The 15,898-nt window shown below is 43.3% G+C and overlaps 1 protein-coding gene across 1 annotated transcript in view; it reads left to right on the top strand.

Moving 5' to 3' along the window:
• The window catches only part of C1_1H12orf42 (chromosome 1_1 C12orf42 homolog), a 1,726,734-nt gene that overhangs the window by 1,505,119 nt on the left and 205,717 nt on the right, over positions 1 to 15,898 (top strand). Inside the window, exons 12-13 of the mRNA XM_086933179.1 lie at positions 2,063 to 2,133; positions 13,277 to 13,387. Coding sequence (XP_086789305.1) covers positions 2,063 to 2,133; positions 13,277 to 13,387 — 182 coding nt within the window. The remainder of the gene's footprint in view (positions 1 to 2,062; positions 2,134 to 13,276; positions 13,388 to 15,898) is intronic.

Genomic DNA, 15,898 nt, shown 5'->3' on the forward strand with positions numbered 1-15,898 from the left:
CTGTGTATGTTACATAGCATGGAGTCCTGTGGGTTACATTTTGGAAGCCCAGGCCTTAGAAAGGCTAGTTGAGTTGAGGACTGCAACTCACAGACAGGAAGTATGAATTGTTGACATTCCTGAGGGTTCAGGTGGGGGTAATACTTGAACGAAGTGCTGCAAAAATAACACCTTGGCCGAAGGGCAGCAAAAATCCTAAGTGCCCATCATACGTCTGTGATTCCAGAAAGATTTGCCAGTTAGTAGTACAAATACTCGTTGTCAGAGAGATGGCGAACTTATAAGGATGACACTAGGGAGAAGGGAATGTTGACAGAGGGAAGAATTAGGTATTTTTTTCTTTTGTGATGCATATTTCATTGGAGGCTGACAGCCAGGTGTGATTCCCGATTACTCCCTTGGCCTGTGTTATGGGCCCATCAGAACTTGGGGACCACGCCTGCTGTGGCAGACTGTCCCTTTGACAGAAGACGGGCAGGGAAAAGAGCACTTCAAAGGAGCCTAAACCCACAACTCGAATTTGAAAGAAGCAGACAGTCATATATATATGTGTTTGGATTTGGACCATAAAGGTTGGAGCATGAGTCCAACACTTTTCTCAACAGCACTGTTCATCGGGAGAAAGAAGATCGCCAAGACTTCGACCTGCTGCAAACACGATGGGTGAATCTCTAACCAGTTATGATGGGTGTTGCGAGAGGACCGTCTCCACTCTTGCGGAAGTTGGTAATTACCCTTGTCACTGCTGTGAAGTTGCAAGCAGGGTCCTCTTGTAATTACCACTGAAACTGTTGGGACCGTCATCCCGTACAACCGACTTCGTTGGCACAGTTGCTTGTGCCCATGAGCCCCATCTGGCAGGAGTGGGCAACTGGGACAGTTGAGGCCATCGTCCATATCAGAGGAGTCCCCGCAATCAGAGTTTGAAATGGAAAAATAGAAGTGCAGGTGCTTTGTAGCAGACTACCTGCTTGTTTATGAGAAGTGTTGGTACTCTCCAATTAAAGTTATTGCATTTTCTTGAGAAGTGCCGGTATTCTCCCTCTCAAAATAAAAAAGTGCTGGTACTCCGTACCGGCCCATATAAAGCACTGCCCGCAATAAGTAGAAGGACTTAGGATCATGGTCCGAAATTACCCTGCAGTATTGCCACTGCTCAACCATCTTACCGGCAGGAACCATGAGGAAGAGTAAAAAGCTGCACCTGAAAGTTGTCACCACATGCAACTGCCTGTGACGCTGTCCCGCCAACCGCTGGAGGATCTGGTGATAGCCATTTGTCACTGGAGCATAGGAAAATGTTCCGGACACTTCTATAGATCGTGGTTAGATGAGACTGGAGCAGGGCTGCATGTCCTTTTCACACTTACACAAGCAACGAATATTAGCATCTGATGAGCTGAAATTGCAAGGCCAGAGCCAAGATTGTCCCTTTTAAAACGGTGATAAGCTTGGTGATAAGGCCCTGTGGCCTTTATCCCATAAACCACCTCCCATGTTAGGCATGCCTTAGTCAGGAATTAAGCAGACGGTAAGCACTGGAATATGGATGTACAGAGGTAAGTAAACATTTTAATAAATAAAACAAATTTCGTGGTGCGCGCTGCATTGCAAAATGCAATGCAGCGCGCGCAACGAAATTCGTTAATATACATGCGAAACATAGCACACTAATTAATTCTCACTGTTTGTAAAATTAGCACGCACTTATTGTTAAGAGCTACTTTATTTGTTTCAAAAAGGTGCACAGAGCGAAAAAAGGAAAACAAAATATATTATATTAGAAGCTATACATGTGTGCATATAGAGGTCCCATATATTGTGCGTGCTAAGCATTGCTCTTTTAAGTAGACATGACTTTTTTGCCCGGAATCAGGTGAAAAGGCCAGAGTGTGAACCCGACACCCTAAATCAAAATTCAACCAGGAAGGACGAATTCAATGTCCAAATCAAGGTTTCTATTGTTGCGCTCATAATGAGCTGAGTTTTATATATTGATGTCGTTTGTAGCTGTGAAAGGGAACTGGCACTGGCTACTTCTACTTTTTGTCTTTCTTTGCAGTCGACTTCTTGGCAAAATACTGCATCTTCAGCCAGGAGAAGTTGGCCAAGTACAAAAGAGCTTTTGAAGCGGTGAGTGTAAAATCAGACGCCTTTTCTTTCATTCTTTCTGCCCCGTTTTGTTTCCCTTCTGTGTCTGTGGACAGCTGAGCAGAAGTAATAGGCACCGCCGCTCGCGCCATGCAGCCCACGAATTACTCCAACATCAAATGTAACCTTAGAAGTACAGCACGCTTTCTTCTACCCGCAGAAGCCTCCCCTCTGGTCCTTCTATACGAATGTGGCTCGATTCTAAGCCAGTATAAGAGCATACACTGTCTCACACCCACCCAGTCACCCACACATATACACAAGCGACACAACAACCGCCAACCCGAAACACAAACATAGACACGCACAGATGACCCCCATGCACAACGCACACAGACATCGAAAATAAGTAGACAATAGCCATTAGCACAAGAAGACACACTAAGCCATATCCCTTACTAATGCACTAGCGCACATAAATGGAGAGAAACACATCGATTTATACAAACACACGAACTGATTCTCACAAATCAAACAGATGCACACAGATACAGTCAGCCATGCACACCCTGAGAAAGGAACACACACTGGAACACATTCACAAAGAAACTAACAGATACAGCACACTCTAACCCAACCACTCAAAAAGACTATGGGGCAGATTTATGTTGCCTGACGCATCTCTGCAAATCGGAAGAGACGCGCCAGGAAAGATACGGCACACAAGTTTATCCTTGCGCCTCCCATGATGCGCAGCATTTACAATGCGGCGCACCATGGTACAGGAATAAACAGATGTGTGTTGCACCTAGGGCGTGAAGTTGGCACAGTATTGAAGTTGTGTTGCGTGCGGCACGCAACTCCAGCACTATTCCAACTTGCCCTATCTCTAACGTGGTGCGTCAGGCCTTACGCCTGTTTCAAGCAGGCGCAGGGTTTTGACGCAACAGCGTTGCGAAAGTGACTCAATAAAATCTTGTAGATTTCACGGAGTCACTTTTCAGGGGCGTTCCTGCGACGGAACGCCCCCCCCTGCGTGGAAACACCCACATGAAACCTGATGCAGGTTTCTTGTGGTGCAGGGCCTTACACTGTGACGCATCTCCATAGATGCATCACGGTGTAAGTATGTTGCAACGTGGCGCAGGGTTTATGCTGCGTCACAGAAGTGACGCAACGGTGGCGCAAAAGTGCCGCAAGTCCGACATAAATCTGCCCCATAGTTTGACATGCACCCCCACCAACCTGCAGAGATGCACAATGTCATACACAGACTGATCTACATTCAATCTGAAGCATGGATGCATAGACATGAACAGACCCACACACAGAAACGCAGGGACATATACACAGGTGCATACTCTCATTCGGAAAAACGAAGAAACAGACAAACTAAAAGAACGACCCCTGCAAAATGTGTGGTTGACCACAAACTTTTATTTGGACATAAGCAAACACATACACGTACTACCAGAGATATTTGCATAAAAACACATGCCGAACACACAAACACAGATGTTCAGTCGTATGTACAAAGACAAGGGCACACAGGCATTTACCATGAACAAATACAGAAACATAGAAGCAGCACAAACTACACATCTATACATGGTAAAAAGCACCGAACTCGACCTACATGCAGACACCCATTGATAGACTCAGATACAAGCAAAAATACAAAACTAAATATACCCTCCAAATCACAGAGGCAGACACAGCACAGGTACATACTAACACACACACATACCCTGAACAACACACAATCACCTACATGTAGGCATACAGTAGCTACATAAACCCACACAAGCAGAAACACCCACAACCTTACATGGAAACAGTGGCGCGCAATGTACAAACTTACAAATGTACACACAAAAAAATTGCACACGCTCAAACATATGTACACACGTCCACAATAATTCAGACATAAACACTGATAGACACACGCGAAGCTTTTCAGTAAATTAAAAAAGATGCCGGTGACTCATATAGAGCTCTTTGAATCTGCGATTTGATCAGACTGAGTTTTAGATACACAAGCAGTGCCTGGTGGATGGTGGGGGAGTTGACTGCTCTTTAATGACCGCCGACAATTAAATTACGTTGATAAATTTAACTGCTCAGTGGTTGTAAGAGGTCTAATTATCTGAATGTTTGATTCAGAAGACATCTATTTGGGGTGGGCTGTTAGGGGCCGCCTATTTGGAGGAAAACTCTTTTTCAGAAGTGACCTTCCATTGATCTCTGGTTTTGTTTTGTTTATCGCTTTTCGTTTTTTCCGACTATAATTTTCACCATAAAGCTATTATGACTGCGTCTATCAGCGCCTTCTTATATTGGAATACTTTCAGTTGTGAATGTATTTTGTGCCACTTACAATCCGTCGACATATTCGTTCTAGTTCCTTGAAAAATGTTTTCACATTTTTCGAACACAAAAATGGATAATCTGCAGCGCAAAAAAAATATTCTTTCCATCAGAGGCTAAGGCCGGAAGATGGGACACAACATTGCCTCGCAGGGGGATATTATCACCATACACTTTTAAATTAACCCCTTCGACGCTCATGACAAGCTCAGCTAGTCATGAGTTACGCCTGTCGTACGCTCATGACAAGCTGAGCTCGTCATGAACCGCGGGTTTTCGCAAAAGTCAGCGCACAGCGGGAAAACGTGTAGAGCGCATGGTGTTAAGTAAACGAAATATATACATATTACCCATTTCTGCCCTTGCACCCATTTTATTTTTGTTTCTTCCTAATTGCCCTGCATCCACATTCGCTTCTCGTTCTCCCATTCTTTCCCGTTGTGCTTCTTTGAATTTTATCCTGGGATGGGTGAATAATACCTCCATCGGTGGAGTTCATGTAGTTTTTACCACTCCGTGTTCCGTTTGGAACACGGAGTTCTGGCAAAACTTCTCCAGCCGCTGCATGGTCGAGGTTTTGTCATGTGGGCTGCTCGCCAACGTTAAGTTGGCGAGTGAGAATTTGCATACCATAGACCAATTTTTTGGTGCTGGAACGATTCCCAGAGAGATTTCTCAACGCCGTTGGTCATGGCGGGTCGCGACTATTTGCGTTGAGAAAGCTTCAGCTGGAGTAGAAAATCTACTCAAGCAACAGAAAGAAGCAGTGCCCTCTGGAGTGCCATGTGGTGGTATTCATGCTGTTTTAACTGCGCAGAACAAGCTTCCGGAACTAAAAATCAGCACAATGTGCCTAGTTTTGCCCACTTGCGTAACTCAGCGGAATCTTGCTGAGTTTTTATGTCCGCAGAATTCCATGGAGTGAATCTCTGTGAGTTCCACCCATTCGGTTCGGTTCAAAAACTTTATTCGATTCAAACAGAGAATCATAAAAGTATACATTTTAAATTACAAAACATGATTACAATTTTAATTTTAAAATGAACCATCTAAAATTACACATTAAGAAAATTAAAACATAAGTTGATATATTCCACAAGTCATTTATCAGGATGAAACATACAGACAATAGAACCCGTACTGATCACCTTAAGTCAGCAAGTGTTATTTCACAGAGTATTTATAATTGAATGGCCATCATAAAGCAGCAAGTAAATACAAGTTCCCACAACGATGTACAGGTCTAAGGCCGAGTTAGCCACACCGTTTCCTAATCAGGAGTGACACTCGTATAAAGTCTAACATGGCGCAACATACTCCAGAAGATGATAATGATAACAAGTAGTCATAACCTTCTTTATAATTACATGGTTGCCGCCCCTTCAAAATGGGCTTAATAAATCTGGTCCTTGGTTCCTTATATAAAGAACAAAAGAGGACAACATGTATGGTACTCTGACTAACTTTGTTATTACAAGGACAAGGGGGCAGCCTCTCACACCAACCCCCTTGTTTAGGAAAGGCGAAAAGAAAGTGCAGAATGTTTAGCCTGAACCTTGTAAGATAAAACCCGCCATTCACATGGGTTGTAAAAGTTAAGTAGAACTGGTGCTGTAATTTAACCACACATCCTGTTGACCTGACCAAGGAAAATGTGTGTGAAGATTTCCAGTAACTTGTTTTAATTTGGGCTTTAATGTCTCCCTGGATATTTTCAGGATTGTCATAAACATGACCCAGGCCTATTTTATGTAACATGTCACTGACATATGACAACCAAGGGATCTGCTCTGCATTATCAAGGCTCTTACAGTCTTGGAGAATATCTCTTGAAAGCTGGAGGTCCTCAGATAACCATATTTTTCCCCATAATAATAAGGGCGAGAGGCGAATGATATCACTCACATAACTCATTCCCATTTCATCATGACAGAAACTATTCGGTGAACCCGATGGAATTAATAATACACGCTTTAAGAATTTGTTTTCCGTGACCTGTATCGTGGCAGGGCTTTCAGTCCCCCATACCCCTGCCCCATAGGTGGCCACAGACAGACATTTAGATCTATACAGGGTTTTTAGGTGTGCGACCGGTTTTTGACCTAGCTTACCACAAAAGCGGAACAGACCTTCTATGGAACGACTGGCACTCTGAACTCGAGCCTTCATTAGTGGGGCCCAGCTCAGTTTGTTATTAAAAAGGTTTCCCAGGTAATTAAAATTATCTACCTTTTCAATGGTGAAATTATTTACCATGAACTTCCTAGTTTTTGACCCTTTTGGACCACAGACCATTGCAAAAGATTTTGCAAAGTTTACATTCAGATCCAGGTCCAGCATGAAGGTATTAAAGGCGTCAAGACAAATCTGCATACTATTTCCTGTAAGGGTCATTAATACCGTGTCGTCGGCGTAAGAGAGCAAGGGGATACTCCTGCTATTAACCTTTGGGAAATCACAGCAATGGTCCAACAAGTACTTCTCCAGGCCATTTGTATACACTAGGAACAAGAAAGGCGCCAAAATGCAGCCTTGTCGCACACCCTCGGTTGTTGGAATAGATTTTGTTTTTCCCCCCCCTGGTCCGAATCTTATGGCCACAGTTGTCGCTTCATGCAATCTGCGAAGCAATGTGACCAAAGGTTCCTCAAAGCCCATATCATCCATCATTTGCCAGAGCTTGCTTCTACAAACAGTGTCAAATGCACTTGAGAGGTCCATGAAGGCAAGGTGGATGGAGGAATTCCTTGCCTTCATGTACTTGCCTATAATTAGTGCCAAATTCAGACACTGTTCGACCGTCCCCTTTCCTTTTCTGAAACCATATTGGGAGTTCACGATAAGGCCCACCGAGTCTGCCCATGTTTCCAGTCTGGCCAAGATAACCCTTCCCAACAATTTGCATGATGCATCGATTAATGATATAGGGCGATAGCATCGGGGGTCACACCTATCACCCTTCTTAAAAATCGGCACCACCACTGCCTCCTTCCATGATGCCGGGATACGGCCAATAACAGCTGCCCTAAACACATTCAATAACAATGGTGCCCATACATCGATATTATGCCTAAAGAAGTCCAGAGGTACTGCATCGGGACCAGGGGCTTTTAGTAATATGCCTTTCCTCAAGGCCTCCTCCACCTCTTGCAGTGTAAGCGAAGAGCTCAGAGACAGAGCTGTCTGTGAGGCCACCAGATCCCTAGAGTCCTCCGGCAGGCCCAGAGGTGGTATTATATTTGGGTTAAAAAAAATTCTAAAATGGGCTTCCCATGATTCACCAGTAATCTGCATCACTATATTATCTTTTCCATCGCTCGTAAAAAGGGGGCGATTAACTACTTCCCAGAAAAGCCTACTATCTTTTAGCTCCGAGGCCTTCTCTAGATCTTCCCATGCAAGGTTTTTTAAATCCTGCTTCCTTTTTCTAATGGCCTCTTTATAGGCCATTCTAGTCGTTCTTACCAACTCTTTATTCCTTGGTTTTTGTTTTAGTGCCATTTTTAGGGATTTATGCGATGCAGAGCACACGGCATCAAACCATCTGAAGCCCTTTGGTTTGTTTTTCCCAATTGGTTTTTTGAGATGCTCGGCCACATGCCCACATAGAATTTCAAAATTCCCAATAACCTTTTCAGGGTTAGCTGTAGACGATAAACATGACTCAATTTCAGAGCTGTAAGTGTTTAAGATCTCTGCCTCTAAGCCCACAGCATCTATTTTCCCCCATTTCAAGATGACACCTTGGTTCCTGTTATATTTTATGGGTTACTCCCAGACTGGATGTTTTACGATAACAGGACAACACAAGGATAACATTAGGGTGTTGTGATCACTTGCAGCATTTGCAATTACCTCAAGCTTGTCAACATAATGCAAATAGCCACTAGACACAATTGCGAAATCAATAACACTCATAGAACCTCTACTTCCCTGAAAGGTTGGTATTGGGGATGAATTAGGGGCAACCCAAGGCTCCACTATGCATAGATCATTTAAAACAATGATGTTATTTAGTGCATCCCCCTGGGGTGTATGCTTAAAATGTATCAGGGGTTGTTCATGTAAGTCCTCCAAACCGCACACATTTGAGCCACCATATTTACACAATAATTGAAATCCCCGACCCATATAATGAAAAGTAGAGGCCGGTCACAACGTGCCTTAGATATTGCTTCCTCCAAGCTCGTAATTATGGATATCTCATTATCATCAAAGATATTGTGATACCAGTTGACCAGTAACAGCGGTTCAGGGAACAGATTTTCCAACAAAAGCAGTTGGTACCATGGAGTGTCAACTATCTTAGAAGTTACCAGATTATTCAATTTAAGAGAAATTGCTGTCATTATCCCACCCTTTGCCCTCCCCGCTGGTGATGGCACCGCCAGGACGTTAAATGGTTGAAAGCCATTAATGTCCTGGACCGTTCGGCTCCATGTCTCCTGAAAACACAGGATATCATGGCCGCCCACGTAATCCAACCAAGCCTCATCCTCTATTTTTTATCCTGTGTCCTTAGTGAACACAATAAATTGATCTTCACTAGGTGCCCATGGATACTAGTCATAATATTCAGTTGAATAATCACTGCTTTATATGTATTTTAGGGTCTCTTGTAGGCAGCTGGGGTGCAATGAGTCCGTTGTTATGTAGGAGGAGTGTCAGCCTTTTATATCCTTTTGTCGCTGTTTTGCAGGGAACGTCGCTGTAAAACCAGCGATGTTCCCTGCAAAACGGGGATCTCCCTGCTATCGCTGGTAATTATATCGCCCTGGGGAAACACGTTGTAAATAACGCGCTAACCGGGCAATATAATCAAGCGATAGACGAAGATAAATAGAAAGGCGCTAAGCACGCTTTGCGTCTATTTATCGCCGTCCTTGTAGATATGCCCCCAACTTCCTAACAGCATTTTTAAAATTAATACTTTAAATCCAGCCTTACAATTAAAGATGGTTTTGAATTACAAAAGTTTAGAGACCAAACTCAACTTTCCTACCTGTTCTCAATAAAAAATTTAGCAATTATTAAATATAATAGGGTAATGTAATACAACGTTATTCTATGGGAAAAGTCGACATCACAGTAGTGAAAAACGAATTTGTGACTTTTTCACCACCAGGACATGTAAAACTTAAAAGTACATCTCCAAACTTTTTAATTACACATCACCCTGCCCTATGGGCTGTTTAGGGCCTACCCTACAGGTGACATTTAAGTATTAAAAAGGAAGTTTAGGCCTGGCAAAAGGTTTAGTTTCGCAGTCAAAATGGCAGTTTAAAACTGCACACACAGGCAGCAATGGTGGGCCTGTGACATGTTTAAAAAGGCAACTTGAATGGGTGGCAGTATCAATGCTGCAGGCCCACTGGTAGCATTTAATTTACAGGCCCTTGGTACATATAGTGCCACTTTCATATAAATAAATTAAATGTTTGAAAGAAGCGTGCACAAGCACTTTAGCACTGGTTGGCAGTGGTAAAGTGCACAGAATTCTAAAAGTCAACATAAACGGGCTCATAAAACAGGAGGATGAAGGCAAAAAGTGTGGGGAAGATAGGACCAAGTCCAACAGGTGTGTGCTTGAGGATTGCAAAATGTTTTCATTTTAATTCTGGAGGCTTGAATAATAAATGCTGTAATTTTGTTTTAAGACCATAATATCATATTTTAAAAATTGCCCTACAAAGACTTCATAGCAAAAATCTCAACTGTAAAATAGAATTTTTTTAATTGCTGTGAATGGTAGCCTGTTACAAGTATTACATTCACAAACCTATCAGGAGCAGGTAAGTTCAGGTAAGCCTCAATGGAATGCAGGTCAGATGCACCAAGCAGATTCATCTCAGTCAATTATTTTACCTAGGACTTAGGGGCCAATTAGGATGGCGAGCAGACCTGAGGCCGCCTGCCATCCACATGGTGTTGGGACGGCGCCAGACATGCGGCAGTCCCGCACAGCGAATTAGGATGCGATGGCCACCCTGGCGGTCGCATTCCGCATTTTGACATTACAGCGAATGCAGTCCAAATCGTATGCTTGGCATGTCACTGTACCAAATATGTCTCTTTACCCCGCAGTCTTTCTTCACGCAGGGAATAACAACGTGGTCGTTACCACAACCGCGTTGTGATTCCGCATACCATTACTCCGCAAGTCGGAAACAACGACTTACAGAGGGGGGCGCTGGATGTTGGAATAGTATAATTTGCTATTCCAAATCCAGTCAGTGCGGACACTTTTAAATCCAACACCCCCCCCCCCCTCCGCAAGTCGTTGTTCCGACTTGCGGAGTAAGGGTATGTGGAATCACAACGCGGTTGTGGTAACGACCACGTTGTGATTCCATGTGGGAAGATAGTTTCGGGGTAAACTTTGTTTACCCACTGTACCACATGGCAGGCACCACACGGTGCCTACCACTTGGTGAAGCAACATGTAGGGGGGTACCATAGGTACCCCTGAAGTGCTCCCCTACCCCTCCGGGGGCCTACAACGGGCCCCCAAGGCGAATATCCGCCAGCCTTACCATGGTGGCATTGCCGCTATGGAAAGGCCTTAAAAAACTCCATATCCTAATATGGCTAGGGGTGCCTGGTAGGCACCGCCACCATGTTCGAGCCCCTGCTCCGCCCGGCAGGCAATCGTAACAATTTCCTGCCAGCAGAAAAACGGCAGCCAGAGGGGGGTATTTCATGTTACGATGGCGTAACGGTCGCCACCGCCAGCTCCAAGCAGGAGAAACCTGTTTCTTCAGCCCAATGAAGGCATGCCTTGACTGGAACAGCTCGAGTGGTTGGTCCCGTTCCTCCCGTGGCTGTAAGTCAAAAAATGTCCAGTCCCACAGCTTATCAGAGATTATAGAACAGGTACAGACAGTCAAGTGTCCAAGCACCCTAGGGACAGCACTTAGGGATCAGGACTCTTTCCAAAAGAGGACACCAGAAGGGTCCATGTTCAGATCCATTTCCAACTGGTGAGGCGGACACTTTAAAAAAGTGCCTCCTGCTGCTTTTTGAGTCCCTGTAGCCACACATCAGGTCCAACAACTGACCCTTGGAGTCAACTTTTTTGTACTTAGTACATGTGGGAATAGGTCCAGCCCTTCAGGTCTTCTCACAGGTCTCAATCAGTCAGTGCAGCCCTTCTTTTGTTCTTCCACATGTCTAGAGAGTGTTCCTAAGAGGGTACCTTGGGGTGCTACATTTATGGTTGGTTCTAGCTAGTGGGTCGATGTGGCTCTTTGCTACTCCATATTCATTGGGTTAAAGGTTTCCACTGGTAACTCTACCCAATATTTCAACATTTCCTTTTTGACCTACTTCAAACAATCCCATAGTGTACCTTACTCCTAAAATACAAGACGGAGAAGCCCTTTATTCTTTCTGCAGAGCCTAATTGACCACCTAGAGGTGCGCCTAGGGAAATGAGTAGCCCATACCTCTGTCATCATTGAAAATCATTTATGGGGTAGGCCCTTTCTTACTGGGTTTGGAGTCAGCGTGGCTGGATGAGCAATGGTTTGCATTCTTCTGGTCTCACTGAACATTTACTTGTAAAAGAGCAGGCCTGTTACAAGATAATGATGTACTGGGCACACCCAAACTGCAAACTGGTCTTCCTGCAGAAAAATATCTCCCTTTCCTCAAAACATTGTCAATGCAATGTGGGCAGTTCCCACACTTCATAAGGTCAAGCTGCTGAACCGCTGCTGGCGAGCTAATGCAAATTTGCCTCCATGCTTCCAGCAGGTAAAAGGTAAGTTTCTAAAAGTTATTTTCCCAAATATTTATTACAAATCCGGCCTCACTGTTGAATTGAAATGTTGCTAAATATTAAAACTAGAGGTTGTCCTATTTCTCTAGCTGATTCCCAAGCTGAGATAGCAGAATTAAAATGTAATATTGCTTTCTACTTTTTCTCTGAAAGGACAGCCAGAGCCTTCTACAATGAAAATAGCTTGTGGGTGCTTGTCACTTTAGGGATGTTACCCTTGTGTATCCACATGTCCCATTTTTTAACCAGCATGCACCCTATCTTCTGGTCTACCAGGCCTACACAAATATGACATTTTATTGTTTAAAAGGAAGGTGTTTTGCCCTGTCAAAAGGATTAATTTAGTAGGTTGGACAGCAGATTTAAACATCATCTGCCAGGCTGCCACAGTTGTAGGCACGTAGCCAAGTTGTCCTTGTCAGTGTAGTGGATAGCATATTAAGTGCTTAAGTTTACAGGCAACATTTATCTTTCCATGTTATAGGTGTAGTTTCTACACCATTTACTCTGGCCTTACCAGTGAGTGAAACATGCCAATCGGGAAGTAGCCAATATTAACATGTTTTAGGGGGGTCAGAGCACATGCCCTGGGTACTGGACAGCATTGCCCCAGTGTGCAGAGTGTAAAACCAGCAATAAAACTCAGCAAAAAAATGAAGGTGACCATACAAAAAGGGTGATTTTCTCACATGAATTACCATAAAGAAATGAACGTAATCGTATAAAGATAGGTAATGATTTACTATCCATAACTCCTCATCCAAGTACCTTGATGGTGTATATGTCTTCAGGCTTACATGTATGTGGCATTAAGATTAGTATATCTATATTAAATACACTTACTTTCACAACTCAATCTTTTGGCTACATTATTTTTGTAGCACGATATTTTTCTACACAATATTCTGACACAACTGCCAATATCTAATAACTGCCTTTCACATTTTCTCATGTGGTGAATGCTTTGTAAATATATCAGTATTCACAAACTTGCGAAATCCGAACTTTTGAAAGCTAACTTTGCACCAACTTTTCCAGGTAGATACTGATGGAGACGGATACCTGAATTGTTTGCAAGTATTGATGGCGCTGAAAGAAATTGTACCTTCGGAAGCCCTCACTGACGCTGAGGAACTATATGTCTACAGGGTAATAGAAATAGACACCTCAACACTTTCAAAGACGTAGTCATTATCTCAAACTGTTTTAAATGTTTACGTTGTATGTTTTTGTGTGTTATCTACTTAATTATGCAGCTAACGGTGCCATTTTACGTGTGTGACCACACTAAGGACAAGCACATTGCTGGTTTGTTCCTGCAAACCATGTTTCTCCCTTTTCTATATCATAAAGGACATGGTCATCAAAATGTAAATACATATCAGTACTTCCACATTCAGTTTTGTTAATTTCACTTGGGAGAAATGTTTGTATAGTTGATAAAGGCCTGGGAATGGGCACTGGCCTTATTTGGGAAAAAATCTGGGATGCTGACCCTTTTGAGCTTAGAGATTCGTATATCATCGCTCGACTGCTCTGCTGGGCAAACAGCTTCTAGGTTCATCATTGACCCTATTGTGGATTTTCACCTGCCATGCTGAACCCATATTTAAATTCAGTATCAAGCTCATACATGGGTGTTATGAAATGTACGCCCTGAGCTGGAGGCAGGGGGTTATTTATTTATATATTTGTTTACTTAATATTTTTATATGGCACAAATCATAATACATTTTGGTGTTACTGTGCTTTACAAGTAACCGACTCAAGACAAAAAAACTAACATTTTAGAGGAAATACGATTAAATTCATTTTGTAAATAGTGTGGAATTCAAATAAATCAATTATATTTAGAGTTTGTGATCTATTTGAGAAAGCTGAAGTTACAGATTGAACAAAGATAATGAGTGTGCACATTTATAGTTGAAAGGGGTGATTTGTCCTAAGGGGAAGGCTGACATAAGGAGGGGACTGTGGAGAAAACTTAAGAATATACATTTTTTGCTGAAAATGAATGGTTTAAGCTTTTTGCAAAATTGAAGAAGATTTTCTTGTTGTCATGGGTAAAATTATTGAGAGTGCCGGAATGAAGGAGAACCTCCGGAAAGAGATTTTGAAGTGGGTTTGGTGCACAAACCAGATAAGTGTGTTCAGTCAAGCATCAAGAATCGGTTCAATTCCTGGCGTGCATGGCTCGAGTTAGTGAGTGTATGTGCGCCAAGGATGGGTATGCCTTGGCGGTGATGCTTGGCCTTTGCAAATATGCATTCAGTGCGGTAGTTGCATGCATCACTTGTGCTTGAGCTTAGAGTATGTAGTTTTACTGGGAGGGTTGGGGCCAGGACAGGTGCTGAACAAATGAATACAATTGAAGGAAACAAAGGTCCTAAGCACATTTAGAGATATAAACAAATGAAATATAGAACACAATAAGTTGCTATATATTTTTCCACGTCCAGCCGGACCAGGAATTTATTTTTAAATTAAATCAAACGATAAGATTGAATACAAAGGCAGCAATTCTTAAAGTAGGGCACAGTCCTGTGCCGTACTAGTGAGGGAAACACAGTGGAAGGAAAGGAAATAATACAGTGAGAGAATTTTCACAGGCAAAGAAAGTGAGCAATCTGGACACTTTTTAAATCAGTGTTGGGAGTGTTCTCCAGAGTAGTACATACACAATAATACACAGTGGTTGAATGTATGTCTACTTAAAAGAGTCGACGTTTTGATCCATTGCTCTGATTAGAAAGGATCATCATCAGGACTAAACAAGATTATATTGCCTGGTATAAATAATACGCCTGTTTAGAGAGAAAACAGGGAAGGAAAAAGGACAGTAAGGCTTTTTTAAAAAACAGGAATTGAGAAGTCAGCGTTTCAAATGGTTTATACACATTTACATGAATCGGAACCGCAGTGAACCAATTGGTGTTTTAACTCATAGAAGGCGTGTGCACGGGTGAATCAGATCGTGCAATCTACAAGGATCGGAATCGCAAGGAGAAGCACAATGTGAGATGAATAGCGATCGGTGTTTAACCCTGTGGACGGCGTGTAAACGAGTAACGGAACTTAACATTGACAGATGGGCAGCTAGACCTGCGTGAGGGTGCGGTTCTTATTAATCCGTCAAAAGTGGTCCGTGATGAACCGGTGGATTGTGCGGCTAGCAGAGGAGGCTATACGCATGCAGTGACGAGAGCTCGGCAGGGGCAACAGGCAGCTATGAAAGGACATTGTGCCAGCAGAACTGTGAGATTACCAGGGAAACATGGGTGTGAATTTATGCGCGGATGGTGGTGATGGTATCAGGCATTGTGAGTGCAGGGGGACTGTGTAGCTTACCTCGGATCAGAGGGTTCGCAGTGCTAGGAGTAGCGTGTGGAGCTACATTCAATAGGAGGGCTCGGGTTACGAGGCTCAGTTCGCTGTGCGAAGAATTGCGCTGTTTGGGCAAGAAAAGGGTTTGTTAGCCCAGTTAGGCCACTTCATGCGATAATCCCCGAATGTAGTGGTAACGGAGGACCTACCAGGACGATAGGCGGTCACCAGCATGTTGAGGTCGTGTTGCAGCTCGGTATGAGAATACTCGGTGCTGCATGCAGTCTTGAGTTATGGGGGATCCGCTGCATGAAGAGAGAAACTCAGGGGTTTGGT

This window comes from Lissotriton vulgaris, chromosome 1_1, assembly GCF_964263255.1.
Source record: "Lissotriton vulgaris chromosome 1_1, aLisVul1.2, whole genome shotgun sequence".
Taxonomy (NCBI): Eukaryota; Metazoa; Chordata; class Amphibia; order Caudata; family Salamandridae; genus Lissotriton; species Lissotriton vulgaris.